Raw genomic sequence first — 11,047 nt, forward strand, 5'->3', positions numbered from 1 at the left:
CCCATCAGGTGGACAGAAGCCCTGGGCTGGCCCTGGCTGTGGAGGGCCGGCCTGAGGGCCTTGCTCTGGCCACTGCTGGGGACGGGCCCTGAGGCTCGGCTCCCCGCCCCCCGCCCTCCCGGCAGTGCACCCGGAGTGGCAGGCAGGGTAGCTCTGTCCCCCCACTACCCCTCAGCTGTCCCTGCCAAGGTGCAGCCCTGCTCACACAGTGACTTACAACCCTGTTGTGCTCCTGGCTCGTTAGGTAAATGAATACACTTAATTAGAGAAATTAGATGAGTCTCCGGTTCTGGCAGCAACACAGAGCGCAAGGCTGGGTGGGAGCGAGGCGAGCAGGGGCTGGGCTGGCAGTGAGGCAGCGGAGGGGGAGGGGAGGCAACAGCTTGGAAGCAGAGGAAAGCAGTGAGGCGAGAGGGGCCGAGGCGGGGGCGCAGATGGGGTGTGGGTGTCCCCAGTGGGGGGGGGAGGGCCTCCCCGCACCCCGGCCACAGCGGAGACGCTCATGGGACAGCCTTGCTGCTCTGGGTGTGGGATGGACAGACAGACAGACAGACAGAGACACTGGTTGCCAGCTGTTTGGTTACTGGTTGAAGGCCACAGGAATGGAGATGTATCTGGTTAAGGTGGGACTGTGTGGGGGAGGGCAGGGCTCAGAGACACAGGTCCTGGGGGTGGCGCCCCTCCTGCTCAGGATGGGGGCCCTGAGAGTAATCCCCTCCGCCCTCGGGTCCAAACCTGAGCATCGTGGGGAGCTGGGTGCTGTGGGGAGAGGCTCGGGGCCTGGATTCTCCTGCATCCACCCGGCTCCCTGAGGCCCCAGGAGCGGGGCCGGCGGGCACGAGTGTGGCTCCCTGTGTGTGCGGGCCCGGGGGCAGGAGGGCCGGTGCAGCTAAGGGGCAGAGTGTCCAGGCGGCGGGCTGGTGAGGGGGTGTGGAGGGAGGGAGAGCAGGAGCTTTCTCGGAGAGTAGGGCGAGCTGTATCGGGGTGCCAGTGGAGACAGCCCCAGGCTGGCTCCGGCTGCTGCGGCTATGTTGCTTAGACTCCTGGACTTTTCACGGCCTTGGTAGAGAAAAGGCACAGGTCAGAGGGCGCACAGCTTACCAGAGCGGCTCCACGGCCTCGAACTCCAGGGCACCCTGCAGGGCAGGCGGCCCAGCCGGGTGGAGGGGCTGGCCTCCCCGGTCCCCTGAGGGTGGACTCCAGGGCCACACCCAGCTGACCTCTGCCCTGCGCTGTCCCAGCTAAGTTCCCCTCCAGGTGCATGAAGATTCAGCGCCCCCCTTTCAGAAGCCCTGGGCAGCACCGCCACCTCCAGGCGTCCTCACTCTGATGCCAGGGCAGCTACAGGCTCACCGTGGGGCCGGAGCGGCAGGAGGAGGCCTGTCCACTCTCTCCTGGTCCTACGTGAGCCCGGTACGGAGAAGTGAGAGCAGCGGGCCTGGCGCAGGGGAAAGTTGCCGAGAGCGCACGGCACGGCCTGTTTCCTGGCAACCCACCTGTTCCCGCTCGAAGGTCACTCTAATTGGCTGAGTTACACGCTGTTGCCAAGAAGCAGTGTGGAGGCATCTTGAAGACAGAGCAGCCGGTGCCCAGGAGCCCCCAGAGATGCAGGGGTGGGACGCAGGCCCCGCGCGCAGTGCGACGCCTTCCCCAGGGCCACCTGCTCCCCATACCTCACGGTCCCTCCTCCCTCCGTTCCTTCCACTGAGCCCCTCACAACACTGGGGGGACAGCAGGGGTGCTCAAGTCCTCCATGAGGCGGTGCCTGTCCTCATATTCTGGGCTGGCCCCTTAGTGAGCTGCAGCCAGAGTAGCATCCGGGTCTGACCAGGACACCGTGGAAGCCACTGCCTGCTGGGGTGGGGAGCAGGGGGAGGCACTGCCAGGGCCAGAGGATCGGGGCGCCCAAGAGCCGGGAGCGACCGCAGGCACACAGGAGAGGGTGCCGCGGGCTGAGCACAGCATCCGGGCATCTCCTTCCAGCTGCCAGGTCGCTCCTGTTTCTGTCGCCCAACAGGACTTACGCTGACATGCACCCTCAGGGCCTGGTGAGGGTCAGGGCACCCCAGGGGCCCTGTGGGAACAGTGGTGCTGGGAGGGCCGGGAACAGGGCCTGGGAAGGTGGCTCTGGAGGCCATGTGAGCTGGACCGGCCAGGGGACATCCTTGGGGGGACAGGCTATTCCTACAGCAGGCACTCTCCCTGCCACAGATGCCTTCCCTGATCCGGGGTTTGAGGACAGTGAGAAGTGTTGGGGGGATTGGGCTGGAGGAGAGCTGGGTAAGAAGTGGCCCGAGAACCAGGGCACAGCTTTGTTAGGGGGGATCAAGGTTGATTCTGAAACTAGGCAGGGCGTGTTAGGGAGGTTAGGCCACAGGACAGGGAAGACAGACAGACAGACAGACAGACACACACACACACACACACACACACACACACACACACACAGTGACCAGGGCCTGGTCCTAGCCCCTGGTCCCCAGCCACTGCTGACCAGACCATCCTTCATCACTCCTGCCCCCCGCAGGCCAGGAGCCCCAGCTCCACCCCCACTTCTGCCAGGGCCTGTGTGGGTCTGGGGCCTGCTGATGGCGCTGCAGTCTTCCTGACGGGAGGCCATGGCTGCCTCTGGGCACTTCCAACCCTTCAGAACACACCTAGGAGGGGAGCTCTACCCTGCCCCACCCCCCGCCCCCGGCCTCCCGCTCCCTGTCACCCTCTGGCTCTACTTAAGTCACATCCGGGGCTGCAGAGCTGGGTCCGCCCCTCTTGGGCTCCAGGCCCCCAAAAGGCAGGACGGAGGAGGTGGGCCTGTGCCAGGGGACCTCACACCGGCACCCCGTTCTCCCCCCGACTCCTGAGCGTTGTGGGGACTACTTACTTGGGGGAGCCTTAGCTGCGTCTAAGGGAGGCCGAGGGAAAGGCAGGCAGTGACCCTGGGAAGCCAGACCTGCAGGTCACAGCAGGCACCAGCGGAAGATGGTGACAGGATGGAGGGGAGGGGCAGGGACCCCTGCTCCCATGAACCCCTGCTCCCAGTCAGCGCTTGTTTTCCCTGTGGGCACTGGGGTACGGGCCATGTGTACCTCTTGGGGATGCTGTGGGCCTTTCTAAGGAAATCGGACTGGGAGGTCAGGGTACCCATCCTAAAAGTTGGGGTGCATCCAGGGAAGAGATGATGGCCATGGCCTCGGGGGAGGAGAGGGCTTCAAGTTTTGTGGGGGACACTGGGGCTCCCCACCTGCCCAGCCTGGAGAGCCATACCTTTCCGGACACTCCCGTCGGCGCAGGCATAGTCCCCGGCGCTGAGCAGGAAGCAGGCGGCCGCCTTCTTGTTTCTGTCTCGGGTGCCGGACCGGCGCAGGGCCCGGCGCTCCTCCGGGGTGGGGGTGGGGGCGGAGGCCAGGGGCTGGGTGAGGCCCGCCCCCTCCTCATCCGACAGCATGGCGTTGGCGTCTCCATTCTGCTTGGAATCTAGGGGGTCAGACAGGACATGCTCAGTGCTGCCCGGGCCTTCCTCCCTGGGTCACCTGGGGTCACTTCTCCAACCTGGGGAGGGGCCCAGGGAGTGGGTCTGTCCTGGGGGCAGGGGGCAGGTGCTGGCTTCCCCCCCAGCCTTGGCCTAGCGTCTTTCCTGGGAGATGGGCCACAGATGCCCTAAGCAAGGACTCCCCGAGTCTGCTGCCCCTCGAGATTGCCCCCGCCTCCCCCCCCCCAGGCGGCGGACTTCCTCCTCCTTGGGTCTGGCTCAGGCTGCACCTCATGAGCTTGGATCCCCTCGGAGACGCCTGGCTTGTCGGGCGCAGGTGGCACTGCCAGGGCTACGCCAGTAGAGTGGCGCTCCCAGCTGTCTGCCCCAACCACCTGAAGGCGGTTACTCTTGTTCACCAGGCGTCCAAGCTGGAGTCGAGCGCCTGAAGGATTCAGAGCTCCCTGTGCTCGGGGCTCCCTGGTGTCTGGGGACCCTGGTGGGGGACGAGGCTCCAATTCAGCTCCCACTGCTGTGGGCTCTTCACCCAGCTCCTGCCCGGACAGGCCGCAGCCCAGGTGAAGCTGGGCCTGGATCCGCAGAAGGGGGGCCGCTCGGTCTGAAGGCAGTGGCCCTGGCATTGCCAGTAAAGCCCTGACTGTGGCCAAGCAGTGAGGGCCAGGCTAAGGCATGGCCGACGGGCATTGGTTAGTGTGTGCCGGGCGGCTGGCCTACAGACGTGCACGCTATGGTGTCTGGTTCCCTCTGAGCCCTGAAAGGGCCTGGGGTACAGCTCCAGTTCCCTGGAGCTCGGGCTGGAGATTGATACTCAAGGGCAGGGGAGGGTACCACTCTGGGGGGGGGAAGGAGGGGAGCCCAGTGGGTGCTGTTCCATCAAGGTCTACGGAAGACCCAGGCGCCTGGAGGGCCCCAGGCAGTGAGTGGTTTCAGCATGTATGATGGGCACCCCCACAGGCCACAGGTGCGTGTCCCCCACAGGCCACAGGTGCGTGTCCCTCAACAGGCCACAGGTGCGTGTCCCAAATCAGGCACCTGCTCTGGGGGATGAGTCCCACATTGCCCACAAGCCTAGCCAGGAGCTGCTACCTTAGTGTCCTGGCCTGCCCCCAGCTCCCCGATGGCCTCCCCCCAGGTCCCCGATGGCCTCCCCCCAGGTCCCCGATGGCCTCCCCCCAGCTCCCTGATGGCCTAGCCCCCAGCTCCCCGATGGCCTGCCCCCAAGTCCCCGATGGCCGAGCCCCCAGCGGTCCCCACACAGGAATCCCAGCTTCCCTTAGGAGCCCACCCCATTCCCAACAGCGAGGTTCCATTCCCGACCTGACTCCAGTGCCAAGGCTGAGCCAATCTCCTCTCCCATCTCCTGACTCAGGTGGGGGCAGGCTTTCCTGGGGGCCCCTCCCATCCTTGAAGCCCGAGGTTCAGGCCCTCAGGCCCCTGGACTCGGACGGACGCCAGCTGCAGCAGGCTTTCCCAGCAATGCCTGGCCACTGCCTCTGGGCTCCCCCCAACCCCCACCCACTGCCCCTGCCCCAGCCATCCCATGTCCAACCCCGAGCCCAGGACTCAGTCTAGCTTGTGCTGAGCAGCAGGCAGCCCCCCACTGCTGTTATGTGATCACACTAATTAGCCAGAGACAGCAGACTGGGAGGTTGGGGAGAAGGGATTCACTGTGGACGCACCTGGGGAGAACAGCTGCCCTGCTCTCCAGCTAACGACGGTGCCTGATGGTTGTAAAGATCTCTAAAGACTTTCTGTCATTTGTTTGGGTCCCATCAAAGTCTGGGGGTAGGATATGAATATCGTTCCCATTTTACAGGTGCGGAATCTATGCCCACAGGGGGCGAGGGACTGGCCTCAGAGCACACAGCAGAGTGGGCACCGCGAGATTAGGGACCGAGGCTGCTAACTGACAGCCCATGTGCCGCCCCCTGCAGCCCAAGTTCAGCAGGACACTCACCCCCAGGCCCCACATCAGGAAGCTATCAGACAACCAAACGATACAAAGGTTCGGCCTCTACTTGGCCCTCACTGGGCACAGGTTACACCCGGGGAGCCCAGAGCGGTAAAGCACAGAGCGGATCCCGAGGGCCGAGGAGCCCAGGGACTCCCTGGGCCACGGCGGGAGCGGGGCCTTCCCTCCCAAACGCCAACCTCACCTGCCCGCTTCCTCTCGACCAGACCCTCTTCCTGGGCCGCGGCGGGGCTGGCGTCGCTGTAGGTGCTGTCCCGGGGCGAGGTCTCCTCGGACTTGCAGTAGATCGGGGACTCGAGCTGGGGCGGCCGAGGCACGTGCTTCTTCCGCTTCTTGGGCAGCTTCTGCTTGGCCATGGCCAGGGAGTAGTACATGCCGAAGTTGTTGACGATGACGGGCACGGGCATGGCGATGGTCAGCACCCCGGCCAGCGCACACAGCGCCCCCACCAGCATGCCCGACCACGTCTTGGGGTACATGTCCCCGTAGCCCAGCGTCGTCATGGTGACCACGGCCCACCAGAAGCCGATGGGGATGTTCTTGAAGTCGGTGTGGTCGTTGCCCCGCGGGTCGGAGGGCCGGGCGCCAATGCGCTCGGCGTAGTAGATCATGGTGGCGAAGATGAGCACGCCCAGCGCCAGGAAGATGATGAGCAGCAGGAACTCGTTGGTGCTGGCGCGCAGCGTGTGGCCCAGCACGCGCAGCCCCACGAAGTGGCGCGTGAGCTTGAAGATGCGCAGGATGCGCACGAAGCGCACCACCCGCAGGAAGCCCAGCACGTCTCGGGCCGCCTTGGACGACAGGCCGCTCAGCCCCACCTCCAGGTAGAAGGGCAGGATGGCCACGAAGTCGATGATGTTCAGCAGGTTCTTGACGAAGTCCAGCGTGTCCGGGCAGCACACGATGCGCACCAGGAACTCCAGGGTGAACCACAGCACGCACACGCCCTCGATGTAGGTCAGGATGGGCTCCGTCTCCACCTCCCGCCGGAAGCGCACGCTGGTGGTGTTCCCCACGCGGAGGATCTCCGTCACGTTGCGGTCGATGTTGAAGGCCTCGTGGGTCTCCAGGCAGAAGGTGGTGATGGAGACCAGGATGAAGAAGAGAGAGGCAAAGGCCACCATCTGTGGGTGAGGTGGAGAGAGGGGGCAGCTGTCAGACAGGGATGGGTGAGCCCGGGGGGCAGGGCCTCTGCTTGCGGCGCGGGGGTGGGGTGGGGGTTAAAGTTCAGAGCCGGGAGCTAAAATTCGCCCCTCACAGGGTCTCCCCCACCTCCTTGGCTGCTCTAAGGCAATACTTCCCAGTCGCTGTCACAGAGCCTAGGAGCTCAAGGCTGGTCTTGGCTGGAAGCAACTGACTAGAGCTGCCGGGCCTGCTCCCTGCCTGGCTCTGCAGACTGAACCCAGCTGTGCTCTAAGGCTTCTCAGACTGAACCCAGCTGTGCTCTAAGGCTTCTCAGACTGGTACGGAGAGTAAACCACCGGGGACTTTGTTAAAGTGCCACCCTGCTTCTGCGGTGAGGGCAGGACCCGTGGTTCTGTATTTCTAACAATCCGGCTGTCTGTCCGCAGGCCCGGCTGCCTGTCCGCAGGCCGTGCTTGGCACAGCGAGGCTTCCGGCAGCGTTCCCCCAAGCGGGGCGCTGGACCAGCAGCGGAGCATCACCTGGGAACCAGTTAGAAATGCAAATTCCCAGGCCCCGCCCAAGCCCACTGAGTGAGAAAGGCCGGGGGTGGGGGGGGGGCACTAAATGACCCCCCGGGGGACTCTGGGCACACTGCATCTGGAGGCCCACTGCACGATGGGATATGCCCGAGGCAGGGGGCTGGGGGTGACCCTGGGCCTCTTCCTGTCAGCTGAGCCTGCGAAGCTCGGCCATGACCCACATCCGGAAGCCCCAAGTCCAAGCCCCTCTCTTGCCTCTCACCTTAGGATGTCCCAGCCGACCGCCCGGCAGTGGGAAGCGCCTGAAGGAGACATATATTCCACCGCCGGAGACAGGGTGGTCTGCCCAGAATAACCACCCTCCCTCTCCCCAAACGGGCATTTCCTGGCCCCTAAGCTCCAAAGAGAACTCGGCTGCGCCCGTGAGGACCCGAGCGTGGCAGCGGCTGGTCCGACAGCTGCTGGATCTCGCAGAGTGATGACAGCGGCACTCGGCAGAGGCACGGCGGGGTTAAGTGTCCAACCATTATGAATGGAGATGAAATGCATGTGTAATAACACCAATTACGGAGCCGTCATCTGTTATTCATGCGATGCCATTCACCGCTCTCAGGGCGCCGCTGCTGGGGTCCGGGGCCCAGGGTGCCGCCTGCTCGGCTTGGTGGGTGGGGGTGGGCTCCTCCCCGAGCACAGGGCTGAGCCACAACCGGCGGGTGAGAGGGGACCATGGCCCCACCACCGCCTGGCCACCCCCACGCCTGATTTCCACCTGGCCATGGCGTGGCCGTCTAATGAGGCCTCAGAGCTGCACTGCCCTGGGAGTCTGCACCTGGATGGGGAGTGGGGGCAGCACACACCACCAGAGAACACGGGGGTCTGGGAAAATGGAGCGAGAGCAGGTGAGGAGGGAACTCGGGGAATGCACATCCATCAGCTGTCTATTCCGTGCCGGGCACAGCGGGGCTGTGTGTGTGTGTTACCGCCTCAGTCCTCCCGGGGACCCGGGAAGCAGGCCTCATCATGGACTTGCCTAACGTCACACAGCCGGGAAGCCGGGGGGCGGGGGGATGGGCGGGGGGCTTGAACGCAGCACTGCCAACTTCCGAGACTGCACCTTCTCTTCACATCAACCTGCACCACCTCCCGGCCAGGGTCGATTCACAGGCCCGGACAGCCTTCTCTGAATCGTCCACACTCTCCCAGCCAGCTCCCTGATGACTGTCGCTCTTAGGGATGTGGACCTGTGGCTGAGGGCAGACACCCGTCATACACTAAGACTCATTTACTTTTTTATTGATTGGGGGGGGGGACACATTGATCAGTTGCCTCCCATATGCACCTGACCAGAGATCGAACCTGCAACCTAGGTATGTGCCCTGCCTGGGAATCGAATCCATGACCTTTTGAGGGCAGGAGATGACATTCCAACCAGCTGGGCCACACGGGCCAGGGCAAGACTTATCTTATTTACACTTGAACACGGACGGGCTGATCCGATAGGGACAGAAGAAGAATGGGGGAAGACACAGACACACGTCCCCTCTTGGCAACTTTGCCGGAGCTTCTCCCGCCTGCTCTGCCCCGTGAAGGTAAATGTCAAGTTCCTTTCCTGGCCTCAGTGTTCTTCCCCTGAGAAATGGGCTGTCAGGGCATCGCACTGGGCCAAGGGCTCCCACCTCTGAGCTCTCCGCAGCATCCGGAGAGGAGCTGCCCAGTGATGTGAGCTGGGAGCCCACAGTCCTGGCGCCACCCTCCCCCCAGAAGCAAAGGGGGTTGGGAGAGGGGTGGGGACAGCACCCCAGCTCCGCCCAGAAGCAAGGGGAGCAGGAGCCAGCTCTCTGAGGAGAAGTTAGCCGGGAGCTTGGCCCACCTGGGAGGAGTGTGAAGTAATTAGTGATTCAGAAAAACAAGTTCAGGAAGCGCTGCCAAGGGGCGGGGCAGAGGGTGCAGAGGGGGAAGGGAGGGAGGACCCTGTGCCCTGGGCCACTCTTACCCCGCAGGCCAAGGAGCCGCCTGGTGCCTCCCTCCCCTGCTGCCCCAGAACCCCTCCTGGTGAGTGCAAAGCACCCTCCCCGGCATCAGGAACTGCCCCGATCCCCGATCCCCGCAGTGCGCACACACGGTAGCTTTTTTTCCCCAGACAGAACTGTCCCATCTGGTCACTTCCACCCCCCACCTCCACCTGTCAGAGCTGAGGGCAGGTAAAGGGTCGCCACATGTGCCCATTTCTCAGGATCAAACTGAGGCCAGACCTCCTGCCTCAGCTCAGAGCTCTGTCTTTCCAGCCGGTCCCCCAACCAAATGAGGGCGGACAACCCACTCCTCTGGGATGGCACCTGTGGGGCCTCAGTCTCCCCTCCGGCCTCTCCAGGGCTGGGCGGGGCAGGAGGGTCTCACCACCCGGGACAAGAGGCACCTCGGCTCTGGGCAGGAGACCACTGCTCCTCCACGCTTCCGCTCCCTTGGGCCCCTCGCGCTGGCGGGCTGGGGACCCCCTGTCCCAGGGGCCCAGCTATTTCAGCCAGTGGCCAGCCCTGTGCCCAGCCTCCTCCACCAACTCACCCCAGAACTGCCCTGGAAGGAAAGGTGAAGTCACACACTTCCGGGTGCAGTCGGGCTCCACCACTGACTTCCTGGGAGACCCTGGGCGAGGTTCTTGGCCTCTCTGATCATGGTTCGTAAATGGAAAGCTGAGCACCTACTTGGTGCCAGACTCTGTTCAGGGGACAGAGGCACAGCAGAGAACAAAGCAAGACACCCCATCCCTTAGACCTTACATTCTAGTGGAGGGAGACGGTCCACAAACAAAAAAGTAAAACATGTAGTATGTCAGATGGAAAAGCCTTAGAAAAATAAAGACAAAAGGAATAAGGAGTGTGAGGGAGGGGAGCTATTTCAAAGAGGGTGGTCAGGCAAGGCCTCAAAGCCAAGGTGACACCTAAGCAGAGACTGAGGAGTGAGTTAGAGCCGATCCGAAGGAGCTGAGGCAGAGGGAGCAGGCTGTGCAAAGGCCCTGGGGCTACAGCATGCTTGGTGTGCTGGGGGGAGGAGAGTAGTAACTTCCCTTACGGGGCTGTTTTGAGGATTAAAAGAAATGATATTTGTACAACTCAGCACAGAGCTAGAGTGTCTGGGGGATCTGGCACCGGCCAGGGGTGGTTGGGAGGTGACAGACACCCGTCATCGTCAACTGAAGACAATCAGCGGGCTGGGAGGGGAGCCCGAGGGACAGATGGACAGATACACATAAGGAGACTCAGCCCCAAAAACCTATATTAAGGATGTAGTGTAGAAGAGGAACTTGAGACCACAGCCAAGGAAAGACACTTGCAGAGGAAGACCTGTGGGGATGAGGTGAGGAGCTGAGCCTTGCGGGGAAGCAAGATCCTAGTGCCCAGGAAGCGCCGGGAAGGGAGTGGGCAGCCTGCGGCTTAGAGGAGGCGAGGAGCTGGTCTGCAAGGCCAGGCACCTCTGAGCGGTGCCTGGGCTCCTGGGGCAGGGCCTGCACTGCGAAGCCCAGGTTTCGAGCCAAGAGACCCCCGCTCCCCCAGGAGCAGAAACCTGGGCCCACTGGCTCCCCATGCCCAGAGCCAGCCTCTATCTAACCCCACCCCCTGCCAAGGCAGCACTTGGGGGCCCCTGGGGACCCCTGAGGCCCCCAGAAGGCGGTGCAGGTCCAGCCCAGAACCACTGGTCAAGAAACTGATCTGGCCAAAACAGGTGCCCATCCCATGGTCCCAGGCCGTCCTGTCCCTGCCTCAAGCTGGGCCCCCTGCCGGGGAAGCCCCCTCACCCCTAACTGCATGGGTACACACTACCCAACACTGGAGAAGGAATTTATAACCCGCCTCCTTCTAAAAACCACTTCAGGAGGCAAGTGGCTATCCTGCGGGCCTCCCGGCTCACCTCCCAGCTCCTCCG

General features: G+C 63.4%; 1 protein-coding gene across 1 annotated transcript in view; it reads right to left on the reverse strand.

The window, feature by feature from the left end:
• Positions 1 to 11,047, reverse strand: part of KCNC4 (potassium voltage-gated channel subfamily C member 4) — a 19,389-nt gene that overhangs the window by 3,166 nt on the left and 5,176 nt on the right. The window contains 2 exon segments of the mRNA XM_006110137.3: positions 3,265 to 3,474; positions 5,647 to 6,586. Coding sequence (XP_006110199.1) covers positions 3,265 to 3,474; positions 5,647 to 6,586 — 1,150 coding nt within the window.

The sequence above is a fragment of the Myotis lucifugus genome, unplaced genomic scaffold, assembly GCF_000147115.1.
Source record: "Myotis lucifugus unplaced genomic scaffold, Myoluc2.0 scaffold_101, whole genome shotgun sequence".
In the NCBI taxonomy this organism is placed as follows: domain Eukaryota; kingdom Metazoa; phylum Chordata; class Mammalia; order Chiroptera; family Vespertilionidae; genus Myotis; species Myotis lucifugus.